Source organism: Brienomyrus brachyistius, chromosome 6 (genome assembly GCF_023856365.1).
Source record: "Brienomyrus brachyistius isolate T26 chromosome 6, BBRACH_0.4, whole genome shotgun sequence".
Taxonomy (NCBI): domain Eukaryota; kingdom Metazoa; phylum Chordata; class Actinopteri; order Osteoglossiformes; family Mormyridae; genus Brienomyrus; species Brienomyrus brachyistius.
The window spans coordinates 27,692,380-27,719,466 of record NC_064538.1 but is presented as its reverse complement, the minus strand read 5'-3'; the positions used below and the strand labels follow the sequence as shown (position 1 = coordinate 27,719,466).

General features: G+C 45.1%; 1 protein-coding gene across 9 annotated transcripts in view; it reads right to left on the bottom strand.

The window, feature by feature from the left end:
* Positions 1 to 27,087, bottom strand: part of plxnb1a (plexin b1a) — a 70,480-nt gene that overhangs the window by 27,942 nt on the left and 15,451 nt on the right. For 3 of the 9 annotated variants that reach the window (XM_049016879.1, XM_049016888.1, XM_049016885.1), the window contains exons 2-4: positions 3,785 to 3,879; positions 2,472 to 3,576; positions 1,253 to 1,435 (exon numbers count right to left, since the gene is read on the bottom strand). In XM_049016879.1, coding sequence (XP_048872836.1) covers positions 1,253 to 1,435; positions 2,472 to 3,575 — 1,287 coding nt within the window. In that variant the 5' untranslated portion in view covers position 3,576; positions 3,785 to 3,879. The other 6 variants (XM_049016882.1, XM_049016881.1, XM_049016880.1 and 3 more) reach the window with 6 other exon arrangements.

Here is a 27,087-nt window from a genome sequence, read left to right as displayed (position 1 = left end):
TCAGAAGGCTGTCAGCATGCCAGAGGCAGTCGTGGGACGTCCCCGTCAGAGTCAAGGCCAGAGTGCTCCATGAAGATCACATTCAGCATCAGAGTCACAAGTAAACGAGAAGAAATGTCAAATTCCGGCCAGAAACTCAGACTCAGCCAGAAGAATGTCAACTGCATGACACATCAGATCAGTGTGACATATACTGTAACAAACTTCTTCCATTAGATAAGGACACTTTATGAAAAAATGTTAAAACAATATAAATAACCACACTGGTAACACTTTACTTGACAGGGCACAAATAATATAGTATTATGCTATAAGTTTTGTATTATTATTCTTAGTTACATACTGACCGCATGTTAATTCATCATTAATGAATGGTTATGCATGTTTTACCCCAAGCATTTACTGTTTGTTACTATATCTGTTAACTCTGTAAACCTTTGTGAAATACAGTAGGAACTACTGAAGGAACAAGTCATGAATAGCACAAGTGAAATACTGATCTCAGATTTGGGTCATCATTAATGAATTGTGATGTATCTTTTATCTCAAGTGGTGACTATATTTGTGCATGACCTGTACTTCAGTAGTAACCAAGTTAAATACTAGTGCCCAATATGCTTTATGCAGCATCTGTGAAGTACTGCAATTCTGCAGTCAATCACCATGTTGCCAGGTGGCAGAGGTGGGTATCATCACCTGGTTAAACACAGAGACAAACGCAATGTCTTCTTTAATATTTCTTGTTATTCTCTTTATGTGATTTGGCCAGGGTCAGGATGAAGGATAACAGGGTCTCTGCTTATACACAGAGTGAACCTTAGGGCTCAGCATGAGCAGGAAACAGCACAGAGCCAAGACGGACCTCTGTGCGGAGTGGAGCTGTATACACCTGTCTATCTGTAGTAAATTCCCGTCTGACAGCACTCTGCTTGTATAACTCCAAGCAAAAGCAGGAACAAACTCATACTCACACACACACACACACACACATAGATTAGGTATCAATATTATTATGGGGCAATTATTTCTATGGGTGAACGCCTAATCTCACCTATGACAACCTTAACCTCTACCCAGACTAATCTTATGGCAATTATGGCTTTTTGGAATTTTCATTTTTTTTTAATGCAAAAACACACACACACACACACACACACACACACACACACACACACACTCCTGTTAGCCGAGGCGCAGGCACCTTGGCATTTCGAGAAGGACAGCCCCCCGAGGTAGCGGGTGGCCCGCTTACCTTGTGCAGGTTGCCCCTGGAATCTCCCAGGAAGGCGACAGTGTGCCCCTCCCTGACGCTGGCGGTCACAGCCGTCAGGCGCCCCGAAGCGCTGTAGAACAGCGGCTCTGACTCCACAGGCACGCGGCTAGCCATGGGGCTGGGGGTGTGGTCCGAGCCGCAGGGGAAGGCCGCCAGGGTGTTCTGGGGGAGGGGGCGGGCAAACACAGCCTGAGCCTGTAGTATCTGTACCACCAGGGAGCCTCATTATAATACCTGCCTTTGCTGACACCGGGACATTCTGTAAGCACCAGGAGTGGGGTGGGTGGGTGGGTGCTACATACCAATCAGCTGACCCGGACTTAAAAGAATATTCTAGTGTTTAGCATTTTATGCCAGCATTAACACACTCACATTAATTTACTTTGTACAAACCACTTAAAAAGTTGTCTACTGTCTCTACTGTGTTTGACTATTGTCTTCTATCAGGTTCATATAGGAACCTTTTTTTCTGTTCATTCATATATTACAATATTTCCATTGAAAGAGATGATCCTTTTGCCATTTCTGGTCTATAATCCTCAGCCTCCCATGAACGGTATCAAAGCTGGCAAAAAGCTCACTGGGGACTGTGTGAAGCCACAAACTGCATGTGCAAACACACACACAGAGCAAAGGAACTTCAAAATACTGTTTTGTTTTGATCTTATTTATAAAGTTAAATCTGCGTTATTTGGATGGGATTCCAATTGCAGGAAAAACAGGAAAAATGAGTTTCATTTAGCTTTTTTTGTCAATGGGCTGCTGTCCTGTTTCTGCGCCTAGAGAGCAGCGGGTACACAGGTGAGGAGCCGGACCGTGTTCTTCAGCTCACTGCCTTTCGGCCTTCAACGGCTGCTTCTGACTACGCTGAGCAAAAAGTACTAATTAAGCACCATTAACAAAAAACAATTCGGAATCAAATTACTTTGGCAAAACAACATCAAATGTACCATGCAAAGAGACCACCTTGAAATGCACAGAGGACACTGTAAAATTTCAACTGTCATTGCCTGTACAATCACTGAAAATAAAAATCCAGACCAAGATTTTGTTTCAACCAACCAGCTAAGCATAAAGAGTGACAGTGAAACAAAATCTTGGTCTGGATTTTTATTTTCTGGACCAGAAATGTCCACCTCTGGCTACATGTGATATCAGTGAAATGTGTTCAGGCCACAGGTGGAAAGGCAGGTCTCACCAAGGGTAGGTTGGCGCAGTTGGATTTGACCTCGTACTCAATGTAGGCCACCTCTGAGCTCCCCTGGGTCCGGCCATCCTGAGTGTAGCACACGTCTCGTGTGGAGTTGATCTGCTGGTCCAGGTCTTCGAGGGAGTAGACGCATAGGGCTGAGTCCTCGCTGGCGGAGCCAGAGGAGCTCAGGCGGGTGGAGAACACCCCTAGGAGCACCTCTTGGCCCTGTACCTCCCGCGGCTGGCCCAGATGCGCTGCCTCCATAATGCTGTAGCTGACCCCCCGCTGTGCCGAGCGGCATTCCAGGGGCACCTCCACATACGAGTAATAGGACGTGTCATCCAGGCATATGCGCGACACGTATGTCTTGTACTCCCGCGAGGGGGACTTCAGATCCCGCCGGCAGAAGAGGAAGTAAACGTGGGAATGGCGGGAGAAGGCAGTGACGAAGTGGTGGTCATACTCGGACAGCCGGCCGGCCACCGCCAACTTGGCCGTCTCCTCGTAGGAGAAAAGGGGCTCTGAGGCCAGGTTGCGGGTGGAGATGGGCGGGTGACTGCTGGTGTAGCCCCGCCCCACGAAGAGCACTGGCAGCTTGGCGCGCGGCCGCACCACCAAGCCCACAGTGGAGACGTAGGGGTCATTGGCCGCCACATACTGTGTGTCCACGGGCCTCTCGGCTGAGAAAAGCACCTCTTGGATGGAGGCCAGGCTGCGCTTCTCACAAATGCCCTGGTTGACACTTCCGCAGCTGATCAGCTCCTGGGAGTAGCGGTCCACCAGCAGCAACTTGTTGTGGTTACTGGTGATGCGAGCCTGGGGGCAGTTGGTCTCCGTGATGGGGGGCAGGCACTCCTTGCTGTCATTCACCGGCCCCGTCAGCACCTCCAGTGCCTCCCTCAGGTCTCGGTCCAGCTGGAAAAGACGGTTGCGAGCCCCCACATAAACCGTGCCCACCTCTGGATTAGGGTGCAGGGCCAGGTGCTCGAAAATGGTGTCACTGCGGGAGAAGGAGGGGTAGCCAGCGCCTGCCGGCACACTATTGCAAAGCAGGGAGAGCAGCACCTGCACGGCGATGCTCCGCACCATCCCTGGCGGCATGCCGAACATTCTGGGCACAGGGGAGGGACACGAAAGATCCACAACTGAGTGACTTGGGTGTGTCTCCCAGCAAAGTGTCTGCAATTGGCTTCTGATTTCTCGGATTTCCCTTTACTTTGCATTACATTTTTAAATTCCCAGCAGTCAACACGTCAAAGAAACACTACAGATAAATACAACGCACGAAAAAACAAGGCAAAAAGGTCAATTCTCCTCACCATTTGTCTCTAATTTGGGTATTAAAGTGGTATTTTCTCCCTTCTGTCCATCCAGCTACATGATTTAATTAAAAATTTACCTCCATCAACAGGCTCTGGAAAAGAACACAGAACACAAGAGTACATCATTATCGTCACAACACCTTTACAACAAATGCCAAACATTTTACAGCTATTAAATGACTTCCTATAATAGGACAGAGGTTAATTAAGTAAACTCAAATTAAAACTCAGATCAGAGTTATCCAAATTGTCAAACCTGCTTTTCCCATACAGGTGTTGCATGTACTGGCTATGTTAGGTTTTCTCAGCTATCCATCAGTAAGCCAATATCAGCACTATCCCTAAAGTATGTTTATCTGAGAATGCACCGGGCAGACCGTTGCTGAGAGACAGAGTCTTCAATCCCAGCAGACCCAGTACTGAAGAGTAATGGAAGTTACTTACAAACCCACAGTGTTTGTAAGTAATGCAGAAATATAAATTAGAACAATGTAGTTGTAAGAGACTCCGCACAGCCTTAATTCCAGCCTATGTTGCACCTGCCTCTTGTGGACACCACAACTCGGGTTTGTCTACAAATGGTAGTTTCTCTGGGAAACCATTTCGCTGCCTTATGTTCTCACAGAAACGTCAGGCCAAGCCAGTCAACACCACTGTTTGTTTGGATGTGAAGTTTACAGACACACCATCAGACCCCCAAAGACCCCCAAAGAAATGCTTTGACTGTGTCAAAGGACACAGTTGGCTTAAGTCAGGAGACAACAGAGGAGGTGCCCTAGGAGGTACCCAAGGAGATACCCGCTGGAGATAAGCAAGCACATACTCAGCTTGGCAGCACAGATATATATATATATATATACACACATATAAACATAATCTGCTTAAAATGAGTATATTAATGCACCTAAACGTGTCTGTGCAGGAAATTAATTATAATATGGTGTGTGATTCTGTCCCAGAGGTACAAAGGTGCACTTAGCATCTGCCGGGGGCGAGTGATACATATGGCCTGGCAGAGGCGTCATTACCAGACACAAAGGGCCGTCCTCCACTTAGGCATTTCATTTACATTTTTAAATAATCATCTAAGGGTCAGAAACTGCAACTGTTATCTGCTATACAAATGTATTACATATACTTACAGTGCTGGACAGTATATTGTTTTTTTATGGTATATAAGAATATATTAATATATTCTTAAAGAAGATACAGGATGAGACAATACCATTTATATCAACTGAAATTCGGAGTCTATTAAAAGAGTTTGAATAGACACCAATAATTCCTTCCTGGCTGTAAGCAGCAGGAGATCTTTGGTCATATCATTGCACAGAATCCCAGAATTCACAGCCATTCACCATTAGCGACTCCCTGGGAAGTGGATGGAGGGGATTGCCAAAGAGTTATGGTTATATGGTTCATTTCGTTTAAAGAAAAACTGCCAGGTGTCTCAGAGGATAAAATGTCAGAATTTGCAATATTTGCAATAAACTTAGGATTAGAATTGGTATTTTTAGTGTATTTTTGTATTTATATATGTCATTTCTATGTGCCTTTTGTTCTGTGTAGGTGGTTTGTTCTGTAAAGCTGGAGCCACGTCGTCTCGTCTCTCTGTATACTTGTATATAGCGGAGATGACAAAGTTCACTTTGAATATTTCACCTTATTGAAGGCTAATATCTTAAAATGAGGATCTTTCCAGTTAATTTATTAAGTGCACGTTCAATGGCTGCCAGGCTTCTGGTGTAGAACCATTTCCTAAATATGTTTCAGTTCAGATTTAGGTAGCTTTATGTTCGTAAACAAGCAATATCATAAACAGACAGAAAAAGTCTACTGATGGACATAGTAAATGAGATTTATGTCGTAGCTGCTTTATCTGACCCCTGCAACACAGATATAAGCATAATTTATTGTTGTCTTTATTTTGAGACTATTTGGAATAAAAATATATATCTATACTGAAAAGCTGTATATTTGCAAACAGGGATGGAAACCCTGTATTTGCATTTTGTTACTTTTTATTTTGTATTTTATTTTGTATTTTTGACTTAAAACGAAACATTTACCCCACTTCAGAGAAAATAACGAGATATGGTTTTTGGTCTGTATCACCCAGCCCTACTAATCATCTATTACATCTCATTACACATCATGTATTCAATACAGTGATGACGGGAGACGTTCGAATGAAGCTACACCATTGCATATCCAGTGAATGTTGACAGCTTCCTTTTATCATACGGAAATCTTAACTGCTACTTATGAATATTGAGAGCCTGTAATTGTCCGCCCCAATCACTTAAGAAGCCGTCCTAGAATAGTCTTTGTATTTTCACATGGCCTGGTGAATTATGGGAGCAAGCAGTGAGCCATGGGACCACTGTGGCAGTGAGTCTTCACATGTGTCACTTATAGTGATTATGAAATGTTCTGCCCTTCTCAGGGACAACAATCAAGCACTTTTCGGCATGGGAATAATTAACATGACTCTTCTGGGACCACTCATTCTCACAAATGGAAACCAACCCATTGTCCATATTATTGATTAGAGCCACAAAATCAAGTCAGAACAACATTAGCCAATGTGCAATTAATTGCAGAAAGAGCTCAAATAAATTATACGCTATAATCTGCTCATGGCTCCTCCCCGAATAACCAGGAGGTCTGTGGATTTTTTTTAACGCGCTTTCAGAGCGTGCTGGAAACAGGATGCAGACCTTTCACAAGCAATTCCTATGGAAGAGCTGCAGGCCTGGAGGTTAAACGGGTTCTGAAACTCAGGTGGTTTGAAGAGTCGTAAATGAGTGACTAAAGAGAGGTCGTAGGGACACGTCGTACTGAGACTCAGGTCAACAAGAACTGTACCAGGAAACACAGGGGGTTCAGCGAGAATTCTGGGAAGTATCCGTATTAATTACCCTACGCACAGGAAGCCATTGACCGCAAAGCAGGCTTACACCACTCGCTCTATGTTCTCCATTGCTCTTCTGACCACCTTCCGGCACAACATAAGTTCTAACAGACCAAAGTTCCCAGCCAGGAATGACAAGTGACATTTCAGCAATGATTTTACACTGAAGGAAACAAAAAAGAAATGATTAGAGGACAGGAAACACTAGTCTCATTAGTGGAAGCCCACCCAAAACATTGCTGACCGTCTTCAAAACACACAGGCTCACATCCTGCCTGCTAATTCCACCCAGGACGATGTCACGGCAGTCATGAATTGCAACAAAAATCGAAAAGAATTTACTTGTGTCAAATGCTGCGTAATGAGCAAGTCCACAGCTTTCGGCTTCCTTGACTGAGCTGGACTGCTGATGTCTTTGTTTTGCCATCCAAATGTTTATTTATAGAGTGCTCAGACAATAGCTCCAGCCCAGATGAGACCTCCCAGCTGATAAACTTGAGCAATATCCCACAATTACACGAAGACCTCTTTTTTCCATCACCCTAGGTTAGTCATTTTACTTATTGCATCCTTTCAGAGGGCTGCCCTGGGCATTGGGAGGAAGCCCCATAGCAGGCAGGGGGCTGTGTCAGAGCTCATATCCTGTATCAGAGTCAAGCCAGCCTGGCAGCAGCTGGAGATGAGGCCATAAGCCAGAGGCTAGGAGAGTCCTGGAAGCCAAAAGGACGACAGCAGCAATCGGAGCACCAGCAGGGCAGTGCAGCTCTTCTGTCGGGAACCACAGAGTGCGAGTCTTTCCAGAGGCACGGGCAAGTCATTCTCACTTTGTCTCAGACGGTGCCCCATCGTTTGCTAAGTCAGCACCTCTCAGGAGTTAGCGCCTGTGTCGCCCATAGGATTGACTGGCCCAGTGTATCAGTCGCAGCAACGCAATCATAGCAATACTACCCACCGAACCTTGTCTTTCTCGCCAGATGAATTTGCAGCAAAAAGCAAACATTCAACTGACCGAATGACTATGTGTGCAAACTGCGAGAGGAATCACATTAAATGTTTTTTTGAGGCTCGGTGAAAAACAAACACCTTCTACTGGTTCAATTACAAGACAGGGACAGAGTAACAAAACAACCTATCATTTCGAGAGGGGTAATTTTCTGACTGGGTGGGTCACCTCTTAATTACCAGTGGTTAGAGAAGCAGTGAGCAGTCTTTCCCATGGAATAGAGAAGTTTGTGGTCCATTGACAGCTCCCTCACCAGCTAGAAAATAGCCCAGAAAAATAAATTACTTTAAACATATCAGAGATGAAACTGTACCTCCTATAAAACTCTTAACAACTGCAAAATATGACAAAGGAGTTGTCTTACAATAGCTAATAAAAAAAAAAACACACACACACAGCTGGTGCCTCACAATTCATTAATTTTTTTTTTCTCAGATCACCCAAAAACATAAATTCGAATAAGGAAAGTTCTGGGGGAGGAGAGAGAATGTTCCATAGTCTGACCTCTAGCTCTTTATCATGGGAAAAGTCTGCCTGGTTTCGCTGTCACCATATCCTTCATGCATCCTTCCTCAGTACACCAAGTATGTCGCAAACTTACAGCAACGCTCTAAAAATAACTCCCGTCCATCCCCGCCTTCCAGAAACACTCCCTTTTTTGTTCAAAAACAAAGCAAACAAATCAGAACAAGTCTCAGGAGTCAGACAGACGTGCAAGAGCGGCATCCAGTATCTTCCTGGCCTGCACATGTCCGGGCTCAGCTGCCAGTCTAGCAGGATTACCTTGTCGTCTCAGAGTCTCGCTCCGTCAATCCTCTGACTGCCACCTTGCAGTCACGCTTTTCACGCTGATAAATAAGTGAAGAGACAACCACAGGAAAAGCAGGCGGCCCACAAATGCCCGCCTGCCTGGCCCAGAGCTCGCAGCCATCTGCAGGTCACAAGGCATGTCCTTACACACCAAGCTAAACGTCCCTTTTTGTATAAGCGGACTTGGTTTCTCCAGATTATGCGGGTTACTGAAAAACATTCTCAATAATTAAAGAGGGACCAACGTTTATTCACAGCCCCTTCAAAGGGGGGGCTACTTTCAGGGGTAAGCTGATGACTAACATGAAGGGGGTCGGCCTTAAGCCCCTCCCACTGTCCAAGAGAGCACCATTAGCAATGCTACCGATGACTGATCTCATCATACTGCACGCAGCAGCACAAGCACACGCAAACCAGGGCGGTATAAAAGTTTAAAGAGCCTACGCTGCACTGAGCACCATCAGCATAATTGGAGGAATGAAGACAGTCACTGGAGAGCGTCCTGGGGCATCTGTCACTGCTTCTGAGGCTCCTCTGTACACCAGCTGGTGAACCAAAAAAAAAAATCCTATTTGAAATGTATAGCTGACTTGTAGAGGGTGGTATCTTCAATTTGAAGGAAAAGACTCTCTTCTTTATCTTTTCCCATAATTCTCAAAGTCGGTGCTCTTGGATTATTGGTTTTCAAACAGCAGCAGACAAAAAAGGCTACACTGGATAAGAAAATTAATGTGTCTAGTCGGGTATCTAAGTGCTCAGTCTGTATACGCTAAAAGCCATCAGTTCTGAGGCTGGCAAGCCACTTCCTGCATAGCGCAGCCAATGAGAGGCAAGGGGGCTGACTCCGCCCACAGTGCAAAGGGGGCGGGCAACATCATCAGGCTTCCTTTCAACCACAGCATTTCTCTGAAAGCTTAATCACCTTAACTGTTACCTTTGATCAAAGATTTAACCGTACAATGCTCCAAGCTTTCACAACCCAAGACAGGCAGGAGGAGGAGAAATATAACAAAATCATTTATAATTCAGTCATATAAACTAAATGAAGTAAACTTCATAAAGTAATGAAGTAACAGCAGATAAGGGATGTTGCTGAATGCACCACTAGGACAGCTGCCCATCCAGCTGATGAAATCGCAAATGGCTGTTTTTAGACACCATGTATGAGTAAAGCCAAATTTAGGTTGTTATCACCAGGAATGCACGCACATCTCAGCTGATGTGGAGGGGGTCATGTGTGTGGGCTGTTTTCATAACCCCCTGCTCAGCAGAAATGCTAAAAAAACCACATTGCTATGTCAGGGGCTTGTTTTCTATTCAAGTATCTGTCTATCACAATTAGAGGATGTTTTTATTTGATTAAGCTCTGTAGCAGGTCGGATTATCAGCCATCTGCCTCCTCCTTACATTAAATACCTACGGCCTGTAATAGGGGCTGGAAGCCGAAACTCATGCAGTATCCGCAATTTGTACACGATTGCTGTGAAAATTAAAAAATGTGGGAAAAAGTGATGCACTGACTCTCAGATGGGGGTGTTTAATCTCAGATTTGAGTGCTAATTCTCAGGTGGGGGTGCTGACTCAGATAGGGGTGCTAACTTTCAGTTGGGGGCTTTGCCTCTCAGAAGCGGGTGTTGATTCTCAGATAGGGTCTCTAACTCACAGATGGGGCTGTGACTCTCAGACAGGGGGCTCTAACTCTCAGATGGGCGCTTTGACTCTCAGATGGGGGGTGCAAACTGTCAGATGGGGGCTTTGACTCTCAGATGGCAGGTCCAACTGTCAGATGGGTGCTTTGACTCTCAGATGGGGGCTTTGATTCTCACATTGGGGTGTTGAATCTCAGATAAGGGGTTCTAACTCCCAGATGGGGGCTTTTAATTTCAGATGGGTGCTTTGACTCTCAGATGGGGGCTTTGAGTCTCAGATGGGGGTGCTGACTCTCAGTTGGGGATTTTGACTCTCAGATGGCGGCTCTAACTGTCAGATGGGGGCTCTCTCAGATGGCACACTGAGTCTTAGATGGGGGTGCTAACTCTCAAATGGGGGCAATGACTCAAATGGTGGCTCCAACTCTTAGGTAGGGGCTCTGACTCTCAGATGGGGGTGTTGACTCTCAGGTCGGGGCTCTGACTCTCAGATGGGGGTGTTGACTCTCAGATGGGAGCAATAACTCTCAAATGGTGGCTCCAACTTTCAGATGGGGGGTCTGACTCACAGATGGGGGCCCTGACTCTCAGATGGGGGCTCTGTTTCTCAGATGGGGGTGCTGACTCTCAGATGGGGGCTCTGTTTCTCAGAGGGGGGGCTAACTCTCAGATGGGGGCGTTGACTCTCAGACAGGGGTTCTTTAAAAAAGCTACAGTGAGCAAACATGTCTGAAAATAAAAAGGCATGGCGTTTCAATTTTGATCCTTAAGAGGATGTCCAGAGGACAGTGAGATGTTTGAGTGGCTGAGAAAGGTGAACCATCTGGCTTCTTTGGGCAGTGTCCTGCACGGTGTCCAAGGTAGTGTGTGGTGCAGAGGAAGCTCAGTGGGTAGCACTGGGTACAGATACCCAGTACAGCAACAGGAAGAAGCATTTCGCAATGAAAGCACTATACAGGTGACTCCTTGGTAGGTACCACTTACCCAGTCAGCTAACTGCAAGTACACATAAGGTTATGATTGAAAAATGGCAGCGCAAATATGGTTTGAGTATGACAAGAAGGTTTTTGCCCTAATTACTGTTTCAGTCGAGTTTACAACAGGCCACTGTTTCAGTGACGATGCTTCAGTGTGTGGTTCATTTTATTTTCCCAGGACATGCTTATTCATGTTTGTACACTCACTGCGTACACTGCCTACCACAACACGTCCTTTCATTCAAAAAGGAGCCCTCTTTCATGCTGCAGAGCAGGCTAAAAATGCCCTTTGGTGTTCCAGTTGCCCTGACAACAGGCCATGGTCTCCAGATGAAAGGGAGAGCCAGAGATATCCTCACTGACTGGCCCTTGCACTCACTACTTTCATCCATGTCCCAACCCGTCCAAATCCTTCTCAATGAGCACTGTAATACAACAGCACATTACTGGTGCTGACAGTCCCTGCTGAGATTTGCAAAAAAAAAAAATTATATAACCCTTTCAGTTTGCAAGCATAGTACACACTTAGTGGCCACTTTATTGGGTACATCTGCTTGTTAACGCAAACGTCCTGATCCTATACACAGTGAATCATGGAACTACACCGGAATATATGAAGTATGTAGAAAAGATCAGGTGGCTCAGTCACTGTACAGCTAAGCCTTACAATGTGTGATCTAAGTGATTTTAAATGCAGCATGACTGTTGGTGCCAGAAGTCATGGGTCCCATCCACACAACCACATGCTTCAGACTACAGTGTCTGCAGGTTACAGTCAAATCGATTGTTTGCTGAGTGTACAGTACAAACCCATCTCATTTAAAAATTCATTGTACGTACTGAATAATCAATCCATCCATCAATTTTCTGTACCTGCTTATCATGGTTGTGGGGAGTCAGGAGCCTATGGGTTCAAGACAGGGAACAACCCAGGTTGGGGTGCCAACCCATCACAGGGCACACTCACACATGCACAACTATGGGCAATTTGGTAAATCTAATTAACCTCAGCATGTTTGGACTGGGGTTACCCAAAGGAAACCCCACAATAACATGGGGAGAACATGAAAACTCCACACACATGGAACCATACCAGAGACTCAAGCTCAGGTCCCAGAGGTGTGAGGCAATGGTCCTAACCACTGTGTTACTGGGCTCCTCCCACAACTGGATAATCTCCAAGTAATAAACGTATGGTGTTAACCTATCCTAGTTCCATTTCAATGACATAAACTGTATGAAACTTTCATTCTCGTTCCACTGTATCACTAGTACGAACCATCCAGGTTTCCATGCCCAACATCCTTCGACAGCCAACAGAACAGGGAACGCAAATATTTCCTTGACAAATACTAACACCGCAGTTAAAAGCCCAAATGTCTAAATTGGGGGAAAGGAGCAGTAGCAGTGAGACCATGCAAGAGATCAGCAGAAAAGAGGCGGGCCAACGGCGAACAGGAGCGCCACAAAGATGGTGACAGTTCTAGTAAACGCACGTGGGAGGGGTGCCCATCTGGAGAACACAGCGACCGCACAGAGCAGTGCAAGGACAATAAGCCACTGTGCGTACACTGCCTCCAACTGACCAAAATATGGGCCCGATGGGGTAGGAACCAGCTACCAAAATCCTTCCCAGGGATGCACAGAATGCTTCACCATTGTGTTAAATCTCATTCTATTTCTCATACTTTTATTTGGTGTACACAGGCGTAGAAGTTCACTCAAACTACAAGAGATGTATGGTCTTTTTCTTCCACTGAAAGAATGCTTCCTATTCAACATATGTTCTAGTTTCTCTAGAAAGGAATGAGAAGAATGAACATTAAAAAATCAAACTAAGAAATGCCATTTCTGAGGCACTTGTCACTTAGCCAGACAGCTCAGCCTATTTTAATACAATGTTCTTCCAAACAGACTAGGGTAACCCTATTGACTCAATAACTAATATAAAAATATTGCTCCTTGTCATACTCGGAGCCCCCATTACATACTGTATGTGAAAGTGCTTGACACACTTCAGATGCTGGTTTACCAAAAGGGATCAGAGGAGATTGTGGAACTTGATCAATCACGTAACGACCCACGTAGGTTCCTAACTCAGCCACATACCAAGATTCAATACCGCAGAAAGTGCTGAAAAGTGGTGCCTGTATAGTTTTTTTTCAGCAGCTCAGGCAGTTGTGAGAATAGATTTGAATTATGATTTTGGCTTCCAACGATTATCAAAACAATCAAGACAAAACAATTATTGCGCCTCCTTTCGTTTCGCGATGATGCTCCCGTTTTGTCTTGCATTATGAATCCAGCACCTCCCTTTAAAGGCCATTTTTATTTGTTTCTCAGTTGAATTATATTTAGAGTTCAAAGAAATCCACTCTTAAAAGGACAAGCTTTTTTTTTAATTCAATAAATGCAAGATATTTCCAAAGCCAGTCGTGATCTCAGTATGAACCACAATAACTGTGATTATGATTTTTTTCCAGGATCAAGCAACCCTAGTGACATGTATGAGTAAAAGGCACACTTCCTGTTCAGAGACGAGCCATCTGTAACAGAGTGACATATCTACACAGAGCAGACAGCGTTAACGTCAGAGTTAACGTGCAAAGTGTTGGCTGCCGATTTACTAACACAGTTGTCCGTTTTGCTGTTGGAATCCATCGAAACACTGAAAGGTTGTTTGTTTTCCCTTTCGATGCATAAAAGTCACTTTCAAAGGTTCAGCCTTGTCCTTCCAAATGGGCAGTGCTGACAAACCTGCATCATTACTGGAATCTTATAGAGCCCCCTTGTACGACTTTTCCGCAAACAGGCAGCTTTCTGTCTGCTCTGACCAAGCGACAAGGGAGCCGCCGAAAATGTAAATATTAGCATGGCTGTCTAGAGTAATATGCAGCATGCACAAGTGTGTATTCTCACAATGACTGTCTTTGTACTTCTCCAATGGTTTCCGTAATGAGTATTTATGTACATATTTAAAAAAAAAAAAAAGTACACAAATTGACTATGGTGGTTTCAGTCTAAAAAACGCCTCTGAGAAGCATGACCTTTCAGTAATGCAGCCAAAAGATGAGGGACGGCGCACAGAGCAGGTTTAGGGGCTTTGCTGGACACTTCAGAGACTGCTCTCTCGCTGGTGGATGTGAAATTCTCCAAATTGCTCCTCATTCCCAGCTGACCGAACATTATATTGCCCCAGTGCTTCTCTCCATGTACTTTCGTTTGCTTTGCCTTATAAGTTATCTGTCATTTATGTTTCTCATGCAATTCACATCTCTTTACATTCTGTTGGATCATTCTAATAATGCAGCTCTAATAAAGTTTGCATTGATCTTGGAAGACTGGACTGATCTGAAGCTATATACTTAAGTATTATAGGGAATGTGCATTACATAAATATTAGGATATCAAAGTGTACCAAAAATTGTGCAATATGTTTATTAATATATGGTTGTTTATACTTTGTCTGAATTTGGCTGGGTCACTAAAATCATCTTTTATCTTTTCCATCATTTTTACCATTTTCTCTTGTCCAAACAACAGCAGGAATGGAATCTTACCATTACTACTGGTCAGGTCAGGTTGGGGAGAATGCACTGGTATAGCCCGTAGCCACACCCACTACATGACGAAACACCTCAGGATTCCAGCTGGTGACCCCCCAGGCCAACATGCAGTACAGGCCCACCCTCCAGAAATGGCTAGCAAGGGAACGCTGGCATTCCCTCAACCTGGTCCAGCCGCATGGGTCCTCAGCAGTGAGGATCCTGCGAACCAGATCACCCTCAGGGAGCCATTACATGGCTGTAATGCCGTAACTGACACTCCCTCACAATGCAGGTAATGTGCCTCATTTGGGACTCCCTGGACAACAGCTCGTTCAACACAAAGAGGCACAGTACCAAAGGAGTCCAGTCTTCATCTCAGGTCACTGGGTAGCATCCATGTCTTGCAGCCAAACAGTAAAACAAGGAGCACCAGAACTCTAGAGACTTGGACCTTTGTCCTCTTACAAAGATATCGGGGGCACCTCACAGCCCATTCCAGCAACCTCGTGACCCCCCATGCTCTCCCAATCCATAGCTGACTTCATAGTCACCAAAGACATGAATGTTGCTGCGAAAGTAAGAGAACCTCTCAATGCCTTTGACTTTCTCTCCACAGCCAGACACACTGCTGACGGCTGGGCCCAAGAGGCCATCACTACTACTGTAACATTAGGTTTGCAGTCGTCCTTAAAGTTTAGCCAATATTAGTCACATAAAAGTGTTCATCCTCCAACACGGCATATTACCATGTTGTTTACATTTTACTTGTCATTCTCTTCACTTAAAAATACACTTTGATACGCTGTTGAGTTTGCCTTGCAGTACAAGTAAGAGGTACGTTGCATTTTGCAGATGTGATAGCAAACAACATTATCATCAAAGTCATCTTTTATCAATAAATGCTAATTGCCACTTCTGCTATAACTAAATTCTGGTTTGGTGAAACAGTGTATAACACAAAAATGGAGATTTTTCACAGAATTCCATAAACATGGTTAGGTCCATCACAAAGAGGCCAAACTCTGATATCTTTGGAACGGGTTACTGAAGAACAGCAAACTGCCAGAAACGTAAAGATTACGAGACGGATTACCGAAATAATCGAGTCTCAGGCCTCATGAAACAAGGAAGCTTGTGGTGTTTCTGAATCCAAATACAGGGAGTTTAACTTTGATTTCTCCTTCTGAACGCACCTGAGCACTCGGTCCAATTTGCCCCCTCACTCCTTATCACCCATTACTCTTCAGCAATGCCCCCCCCATTCAGTATAAGAGGTTTATTCCAGCCATCCCATCAAGCACAGATTACAAGCCCCCAGTCTGTAAGGGTTAGCAGCAAGTCTCTGGCTTAATTCTCACTCTAGAAAATGGCTGTTTATAACTACTGCAACAGAGGTTCACATCCTTATAGACTCAAAATGTGCCTGAAGCCTCAGCAAAAGAGTAAAGGCATATATGTTGAGCAAAGAAAGGTACATTGGGTACCTGCTTATCCATGTACACATTCACATTGACCTGCTGTTGGTCTGAACGCATGGAGTCCCTCTGGCTCCGTTTACACTGCTCAATTTATAGAGTGTTGTGCAAAAATTCCAAATACAAACAAACCATAGAACACAGTCATAGAAATGTGTCCCTCCATTTCTATGTATCAATACAGACACACACAAACGCAGAGGGACACAGGCAGATTCACACACACACACACACACACACACACACACACACACAAACACAGGAATCTCAAGTCATGTGACCGAACTGAACTTTGTGTGCATTAGTGACATAAATGTGATATAATGCTCTCCTCTGATAACACTAGGGGTTTCCCATATGGCTGTGGAACATCCAAAGAAAATGCATTAAGGCACAATATTGAACTTACTCTCTCAGCACTGACATAAAAAGGCAAGGCATGGTAAAATCCAGACAGTGAGTCCCAGATGTGCGTCAGTCCTGTAGTTAACCTTGTCACCTATTGGCCCCTAGATTTAAATGGAAAGGGGGGCCGAAACGCTTGAGAGAGGTCTTAGCTCAGATCACACAGAACTGTAAAATCTCACACCCTGACCACAAGGCACCCTTTCCAGATGAGGGGGCAGTGAGTATCACAGTGAGTATCACATGCCATCAGCCCACACAGAGGAAGAACGCACGGCTCATCACAAGTAATGGCGCTGACCGGGAGCCTGTCACCGTCATGGTGCTCCCAGTTAGCGTGATCCACGATTCTCTGAAACGGATCCACTGCCAGAAGACAGCTGTAGGTTGAACGGAAGACCATGACTCAGACACCCTCTGGGTTCCCCTTCTAGCAAACTCATCAAGCGTGCTGATGTAAAAAATGTAAACGACCTTCATTAAGACATGCAGCCGACAGACCAGCCATGTGGAAGCGGCTATCAATTAAAGCGTCGCTGCTCTGTGGGGTTTCACAGAGCTCTAACCATGAATGTGCTTCTGCGTCCCTTCTGTCAAAAGTCAAGTTCAAGCTTTGTCCCATTTCCCCCCTTCCGAGTACGCCCCCCTGGGCAGGACGCCAGCACACTCCAGGGTCAGTGCCCCAGTCCGGTTCTAAGGAGGAGTGCCAGACAGAGAGCTCCTTTGACTGATCTGTGGACCAAACACACAAGGGAGGAGATTCCAACCACAAGGCCAGTGAACTTGTGAGGCTGTCTTGCAGAATGCCGCATTTTATCGGGAACGCTTCTTATGAATGCTCATTAAAAGTCAAAAGAAATCTGTGTGTGAAATCTGGAAAAGCAATAATAACAAATGCATCAGTCACACAGGCGAAACCTCCTTAAAAATGCTTTAGAAAAAATCTAAACCATCCTCTCTGTAACTGCTGGGAAATTCCTGCCTATCTATGCCTCAATGCTGCCCACATCTGACAATACTTATGACGGGTTATCATATCAATGTACACAGGGAGTACATGTGAAGGCAGGGGTGTGACAAAGCCTACCACCCCCTCACCCCCCACAGACATACACGCCAATCCTAGGAACAAGGCCTGGCAAATGTCATTAGGAAGACAATGGACACCAATAAGATTCCCCAGTTGTTGCCCCCTGTTGTTCACAGAATGGGGGCAACATGCATGAATGACGGAGAGTAGACTGCTCTGATTAATTGACTTACATTACAGCATACGGTAAATGTAAGTGTGCACATGCAGGCACACGTGTGCAGACACACATACACAGCAGGCCCTCTGAACACTCAGTCTTTCCTTTCTCCCACTTCACCGTGACAGAGAATCAATGGCTTTGACAGATTTCTATAGGACGGTATATTAATGATCCTGAGGCTCCGCTTGATGTTGCCCAGAGGAGGAAAAAATAGTGCATCTGTGGCCAACAAAGCGGAATGACACATGGCCAGTGGAAGAACAAGGGATGCAATGAGAAACAAAAAAAGTGACAGAAGGTGGAACCTCTAGAGAGACGGACCAGCGGAATCCTGACGGGGGGGGGGGGGGGTTCATCTCCTTTCCAGCAAGGGGGGGAAGATTCTGCCTCTTAGTCCAACAAACACTGAAGCTTGCAATCTTAACATCTCGCTTTGAGAGCTTCACCTTCTTCCTCCCTCCGTCCTCCGCAGCATTGTCTGTTTTGAGCAGACGTGTCCCCCTCACTGTGAGCCCTTTGGCTGAATCGCTCTGAAATCCCCTTTTCCACTAATGTCCACGTCCGTTAGCATGCCTCTCTGACGGGAGCCAAGGTGAATGAAAAGGCAGCCTCTTTCAGGGCTAATTCTCATTCCTCTCTACTATCTTGATGAATACTGACAGGAGGCACACGGCCTGAATGCCATCTCCAAGGAGCATCTCACACACAGGCACAGGCGTCTCACCACACACATCACCTTTATCGCCTAAAGGCGACAAAAAATATCACACAAAAAACCTAAACAATAAACAAACAGGCTTTTAAATCTCTCGCAGAAATCCAGGGGATGCACTCTTGTCAGAGATGGTTAGAGATGAATGCAGTATTTGTTCTTTAATGCTGAACTCGTCATGTTCCTCATTCGACGAAACAAAAGCACACGCTAAATGGCTGCCAGTCCTTCCCATTCTTCTGACAAAACTACTCAAACTGCAAATTTATTGGTTAGATATGCATAATTTACCACCATCCCCCCACCTCATTAGCTGCGTAATATGCCCTTGATCTGTCCGTGTGCCAGTTATACATTACTTACAATACACAGACTTAAATAAACAGCCCGAGTCGAGGCCTTAGCTGCCTTGGAGTTGTGTTTTCCAGCTTTCCCTCATTAGGTCGCACCTTACAACATGGGAAAAGTGGCAGAGGAGGGGAGAACAATGCTTCCCACATGAAATTTCCCTGAAAACAGGGAATTCTGTGTCCCTCTCCCTTATGACGGCCATAGGGGTGGGGGGCCCTGCTTATTGGTTAGCCAGCGTCAAAGGCATAGCGGCTCCCTGGGGGCTACATCCCCGCCCCAGACAAGTAACACCTGGCGATGGCATCAATTATGGATCAGTGCAGTGCAGTGGGGGTGGACAGCACGCTCAAGGACCAATTAATTTTCCCTGGGGAAGCCAGGATTTAATAACCCAAGCAGCTCCCTCACACCATTCTTTAAAAGAATCAGCGATGGGGTTTATGCCTGTTCAAAAACATGTGGATTTGGTACCCTGATTTGGGTTGTTTTTGCTATGCATCCTTAGCTCATTGCATCCAGACATCTTAATTAACTGGAGAAGAACCGATTTCAGACTACGATAAGCTGCATGATACACTTGGTTGTGCAGCTGTTCGTGCTCTTAATCTACAGCCTGTAACACCGAACGACACAGCAACTCACAGAAGCTTCCAGAAGTTCCCAATGCCTGCTCACACTGCCAGCACTGCCAAGTTGTCATATTTATGTCTGGCCCAACACACATGTTTGACAGAAATTTGAGGACCGGCACTGGGGAGAATAAAAGCACATACGCAAGACAGAGAAAAGCAAACACGATGAACGTGCAACTAAACAACTAAACAACGCAGTGAGCAGCCAACTTGTTTTTAGGAACATATTTAAAACTTGATGAAACCGCTATAGTGCTCCCCATTGTGTTAAATTAACCAATCATGACAAATCCATTTATTTACTGTTTTGTTTTCTTACAGTACTGTAGCTCTGCATTTGCTCTTCAAAGCTTGTCTGTTAGCCCGAATAAAAACACAAGAAAACCTTCCCACCCTCACTCCTAAGGAAGCCCCCTCCCACCAACTCAACTCAATAAATGTCCATTACACAACAACCCAATCAAAAGGCAGAAAGCCCTGCATGGCTGAATGAGCAAAACGCCTCGGAGTTATCAGAGATCAACAAAGCTTTGTGACAACCAGCCACTGTACCTCAGCTGCTTAGATGAAAAGCAGACAGCACCAGGAGTGTGTAGGAATCCGATTCACCTTCGCTAGTCACGACTGCAGTAAGTTGTGCTTCTAAGCACAGGCAAAGTGACCTTGTTGTAAATTGAAAAGGAAAAAATACACAGTGAGGCGAGGGATGGAGGCTTACAGGAGAAAACTGAACATTATGACTCCCACATATCTGCACTTATTTGAGATCAGTTACTTCAAAAAACCAATGAGGTAATCAAGGTACATATAGCTTGCTTTAAACAAGATCAGACTGTCTTGACATGTCAATTTACCTTCACTCATGCACATTAAAATAGCCTGTTACATAGTACTATTAGCAGTATTCTCCTGTATGAGGTACATTGGGTTTAAAGTACAGAGATCTGGACAACTGGAAGGATGCAATTCCGTTTCTTTTAGGGAGACACTTAAACATTTTCTGCTTGGCTGTCTGATTAGCCTGCTGCCTGTGAAGGGGGCATTTCCCGCACAGTCAGCTCTCTTTCCTCTGTGGTCATATGCAAATTCGCTCTTCCTTTCCATTATTCGAGACTCGTATGTCCTGAGAAACATTTCTTAAAGCGCTTCTGGAGAAGCCCTGCAGCAACAGCATGTGCTTGCTCAGTGATAAAATTAAAGTATGGCAACAACAATGAGACAATGCAATTATACAGACAAGAAGATGAATACGAAGTCAATAATCCACTGCCTAAATGCTGATGAAATGCAGTAAACCTTAATAACAGATCAACATTAAAATCAGTGACACTCGTGCAGCTGTTGTGACAGTGATTATAATCAGTGGGTGAAGCAATTTCAACATGCTCCCTTATTTAATTAATCCACCCCCCCATTATTTAACCTAAGACCGCGCCACACTCTATAGCTAGAGAGTCCATAATGATGGATGGGGCAGGTCTGATCTTAACTGTGTTACACCGTACCCTCAGGGTGAATAACTGAGCTGCAGTGCCTTACTATTTGGAAGGTATCCTGTTTCAGGGCTGTGCTTCTCTTTGCCCACTGTTCAAACAGAAATGCCACCCTCAACCATTCATGTAGCACCACACCCAACCGGGCAGCACTGCTAGCTATACCAATCAGCAGCCAGTCATGGCCGTTCACCCATACAGGTGACCCAGGCAGCTGCCTAGGGCACCGATTCCTGAGGGGCGCCAGTGGTGAAGCTCCCCTATGGCGGCACATTAACTTTTTCTGGCAAGTCGGGGGCATTTCATTCATAGAGAAATATATGTCAGTCCAGATATGGGGCCACCCTTCCGCGAGCTAGTTTGGATTCCTGTTGTAATTTAATGCTTGGCTGCCCAGCTCATGTGCCTCGCTGCAGGACGGTCACATGGTTTCCAGGGAAACTCACCTTGATGGGCCCAGCTTCACCATGCATGTACCCAGGCAGACAGCATGTGACAAGGAATAATGACTTATTCTACGGCGTGGAGGTCTTTCCCATACTCTATTATATGCCTGTAGTTTGGCCATATAAAATTAGATGGAAAATCTCACTACTTGAAATATGATAGGGTAAGACAGCCCGGCCATGTGGAGCTTATGTGCAAGTCGGACAAGAGGCCAGACTTCATCTCTGTCTTTGAGAGTCCCGAATCGGAGCGAGTAATCTGAGTGAACGTGTGAAGACCGCCTGAAGAGGCCTTTGTACAGGGCAGAAGGTGGGGGCAGGGCTGCTGGAGCCGGGGCGTGGGTATGGGGGCAACAGCTGGGTAAACAGGCCTCACTAGACTGCACCATGCTTCTTTCTGCAGGGCGTGACTACTGGGACTTCTGCATCAGTTACCACCACTCAAATTGCAACGCCCAGTTTAACAAGATCACTCAAAATTGTAATAATGTATTAATGGAAGTAAAGCGGCAAGGCTAATCTGTGTTAAAAATATTTATTTGAGAATGCTAGTCTGTGCATGATGCTACATTGACAATATTGCCCAAAGATGACATAAGCCTATTTAGCGAATGCAGGGTAAATTACAGCAAACCCCTTCATATGTATCATGATGCTGATCATGATGATGTCCAACAGCAGTGTAATTCCTCCACCATCAACCATTACTTCGGGTATCCAGTGCTCCCTTAATCCACAAAATTATGCAGCTGCATATATATCTTAACCACAATGGCATTTTGCAGCGGCGAGTTGCATTAATAGCTCTAGCGAAGTAGTGCAGATGAGCATCTTCCTTTTCTGCGAGGCCATCTGCCCCCAGAATAATCAGACAACAAAGGTCATGAGCTGGCATAAGCTTTTCACCAAGTTTTAAATTAATAACGCAAAAATCTCAGTCCGAGTCATTATGAGTTTCTGGTCCTTCAATCCAATTCCCTGCCCACTACACACTTAATTACTGAATCCAATTACTTTAAATTGCAGTGAGATTGCCCCCGGCCTTGATTATCAGATTAAGGAGGTGCACCAACCATTTCCGTGATCACTGGGCTTCGGCACAATCAGATACTGTGATGCGATAACAGCCTGCAGAGCCCTCTGCTTTCACACAGAACTGGTGCAGGGAACTCGCTCCCTGGGGTTGATGTGTGGACTGTAAGTAGCAGAGCAGTCACAGAAACAGCAGCTGTGACAGGAAGTGCGCTATAAACATATCTGCCAGCTCTGATGGTATGCCAGAGTCCAAGGGATGCCAGTTTAAGGAAGTCTATCAAACATGCAACACAATTATAAAAACCACACAGATGGTATGATTGTGTCAAACATCTTCTTACCTTGTTATCATAGAATATCTGTGTTTAACTACAGCCCCATGAGAGAAGGTCACCTGCTGGTGATGATCTTGCTGAATAGCCTACAAGCGAAGGGAAGTACTCCAGTTCAGAGTCAGTGACTCCGAGGCCAGAGTTGGATGTGAAGGAAAATAGCACCAACGAGCTAGAAACCGAAACTCATTCTGAGTTAATGCCCTGACAACATTTTACTGTACAAGCATGACGAGAGGCTGGTGTAAGAACGTTATCCAACAGAAATTCACAGAAGCAGCTGGAGAAATGAAAATAATCACAGCAGGAGAAAGGCTCCCAGACTGCTACACAGACAGGCTGCACTACAAGATTACCAGTTACCATTTGCCCTATATTGGAAGTGCAGCTGAAATCAGCCGAACAGATCTTCCTTTTAAAATGAAAACAATTGTGTGATTAAGGTCACCACTGACTACAGAAAACAGAAACAACCTGAACTAGCCAAGAAAAATTGGCCTGGAATTGTGAAAGTGTTCTTCTGTAGTCTGTGCCTTCCCCTGCTCTCCTGGTCAGTTGACTTCATACTTTTAGACCAGTGTTTCCCAGCCCGGTCCTTGAGGAGCCCCCAGACAGGCCGCATGATTGCTTCCACCCAGCTCCCTACCAGTGTTCCCAGACCCGATCCTCGGGGATCCCCAGACGGTCCACGTTATTTCTCCTTCCCAATAAGAGCAAAAACATGGCCCACCTCAGGGTCTCTGACGACCAGTTTGAGAAGCACTGCTTTAGACAGTTGTCTCCAGCAACCACAGTGTATATTGCAGGTGGTCACATAGAGCTGAGTGATGTAGCGAGTCTTGTTTGCGTCACTAAAACATTTTGCTCAGTTCATAAAGACAGTGCTATTTTTGGTATCAGTTGCTTTTATTTCCCTCCAACAGACCTATGCAATTTCTATATGACACGACCTTAAGGAGACCCCACCCAACAAGCACTTTCACTTCCTGAGACCTCCCCATGAGATATCACACTTCCTAAATGCTGCTCATCTTGCGGTGCTAACAGCACCATAAGGACAAATCACTTCCGATGGGAAACAAAAAAAAGGGTGAAGTGTAGTCCAATCATCTGAGAGACTGGGCAGCTAGAACATACAACGGGAAGACAAGATACTTTGAGACTGGAATGGGTGGCATTCAGTATTGCAGGGAACAAAAGAAGAACATTGAATTTAATTCCCTTAAAATTATGCTTTCATATTTACCAATAGTATGTGAAGTACAAAAAAAAAAACACTCCTATAAGAGTACATTATTATTAAAGATATCTGTGGTGACTTCAAATTCAAAAGTAGATGTTATGGTCATGCAGCACACATAAATATGTTTCCATAAGCCATGATTATAAGCTGTAATGGAGGGGAAATCTACAACATGTCATTTTAAAAATCCAAAATGCTGGGCATTAAGGGCAATTAATTTTAATGCAGATCAGCTTTAAAATGACCGAGGAGTTTTCAGTGACATGCCAGGAGAACATTCCCAGGTACCAAAGAGCAACTTTAGCATGCTGTGAAATCTATAAATCCTTTCAGGGGTCTTTCAGGCTGAGCAAGAAAACAGCAGGCGGCCATGTCCGTGTCTGACACAGTTCAGCTGGGAATAACATGTTCCTCCAGTCTTCCTGGAACTGGAACATAAAAAAACACAGTGTTTCCCATTTTGCTTGGCAAAATGTTACGCAGACTAAAAAATAATAAAGCAGAAAGGTCCGTACCCCCTTAAAGCAGGATTTTACTCACGGACATCTCTCAGGCCTAAGAACCATGCCGTCTGACATAGAGCACGGGAGCGCTGTGGGTCAGAGGCTCACGCGTCTCTTCATTTGATCCTACAGGAAGCAACTGCATGGCCTGATAAAGGCACAGGCAGGAGGGTCCCACAGGAGGGTCCCACACAAGTGACACAGCCTAGAGCAGCGACACGCCGAAGGCCAGCACGCTTGAGGGAGCGTGCCACACCGGGACAGGCCAGCACGCGAGCCCGTGGGGAGCACAGCCCCGCCCCCATATCAGCTGCGAACTCGTGCTCGACAGGAAACAATAACTACCATCAATCACTGCCATATGCTGCGATGTCACAAGGCAGCTTCTGAAACGTCATTTAAATAACGTGACAAATAAAACTGTACATACGCACACACAGTTTTCCTCATTAAGAAACTCATTATAATTTTGCTTCCTGACGGGGGGTGACAGCTGAGGAGGACTGAGCTAAGGTTCTGATATTGCTGTATGTTTCCGGGAGGGGGGGGGTTACATTTGGGGTAACCCAGTAGATTTACTGGTTGCTGGTTATTCGCTTGGGAATCTAAGCTACATGCAACAGAACCAGAACCACTGGCTAGTGATCTCGTCAGCAGTCAGCATATACCGCTCACTAATAGACCTTCAGTCAATACAATGGCAAATGGGCCCCATTGTTCCCTCCCGTCTGCACATCCAAAGGCCCCTCATTAGACTGGCAGGATGACATATGGGTTTACATACTTAATTAAGGTGACACGCCACCTTAACAACTGCACTATTCTGCCATACATATGGCCCTGAAACAAGTCAATCCACTGCGTCTCCATTAAAATCACAAACAAATAAATAAAATAAATCAAAAAACATACAGTAAGCACCTAACTGCCATGCACAGTTCACCCCGCAGGGACTCAGCCAGATCTTGTGTTCTTTACAATAGATCACAGCTGACAATATTAATATCTTGGTGCTTATTTTGTGTAGTGTTGAGAATTGAGAATACTTTTGATCTCTGACCCCACCACCAAAATAAAAGAAAAATATTTGACCTAATAAAAAGAAATTCAAGCTAACAAAATTCAGGATTATATGAAAGTGCAGAATACTGAGCCAAGTTTTCAATCATCAATGTGGACAGCTAGACAAATCTATACTTTATTTAAGCACCCTGTGCTGCACAGCTGCACCCTGTCATTATGGTCGCAATCGCACAGCTCTCTGCAGCCGCCGCTGCCCTGCCAGTCGCTTCCACAGCCGGCTGCTCCGAAAGACACATTCTTACACTGTTACATATATTATACTGTTAGCATGTGAGAAAATAAACCAGAAAAGGTGCAGGTTAAATGAAATAACATGCTGAGCTTGGGGGGGGGGGGGGGGGCTTTGTGTCAGTGGGCTGCTGAGGAACCATGCTTGCATGTGCAGAAGGATGTCTGTCAGCGAGAAGCACACCTATTTCAAAAAGGGGGGGGGGGACACGTCAGGGCAGCAAGTCTGGGTCAATCACGCAGACATAAAAGCTCCTAAGACTACATGCATAAGAGAAAAGATCGCAAGACTTAATCCAAGTTCCAAACATGCATAAAGCCATAAAGAGTTAATATAAAAGAGCTTTCAAGTACAAAAACAAACATTTAATTAACAAGTCTGTGTATTTTCTAAACTGGAGCTTGAGGTCGTAAATGAAATCTAGAGCGAAAGGGAACCATTTTACAACATACTGTGAGACTGGTGTTTAATGATTGTGAGGAGGATAATCTTGCTGATACGCGTATAATAAAAGACACAAGAAGAATACCTTAAAAGCAAAGATTGTTTGAGACGGTTGGTCTGTTGACATGGCTCCTACCCAAGCAGTCATTAAAACCAGTAAACATCTCCAGAGGATACATGTGGAGGACCTCTTTGTACTAGACATAACATTCTGGAGATAAATGGTGATCTTTGCTGCTCCTCAGCACACAGCTTGGCCAGGGTGTCATGAGACACGGCACTTTGTGTCGAGTGTGACCAACAAACACTGGGACATTAGTGGCACTCAGTCTTACAATAAGAAGACGCCGTCCTTATAGCAAACTGACGATTAGAACTTAATGAAAGGCCACAAATACAGATGGGGCTGATTGGCAAGGGGCCAGCAGTGGGCGAGGTGAAGAGACCATCCAACCCTGCCCCTCTCCCCTTCACTAGCAAGCCAACGCTGACACATAACTACTCCCCCCACCCCCCCCCACCCCCAAATGTCATTATCGGTGTCAAACCTACAGATGAACCACTGAAAACCCTTCACAAAGAAAGTTCACTTTGCACACCCTGACACAGTACATATCTGTATAACCTACATTTGTTACAGAGGCTAAATACTGTGACTCAACGCAATTAGCTAGACAGATGATCATATATGACTGTGCTACTGTAGCTGTGCTGCAGGACAACTAGCTGGCAGCCAGTGGGTTAAACTAAGCTGACCGTCAAG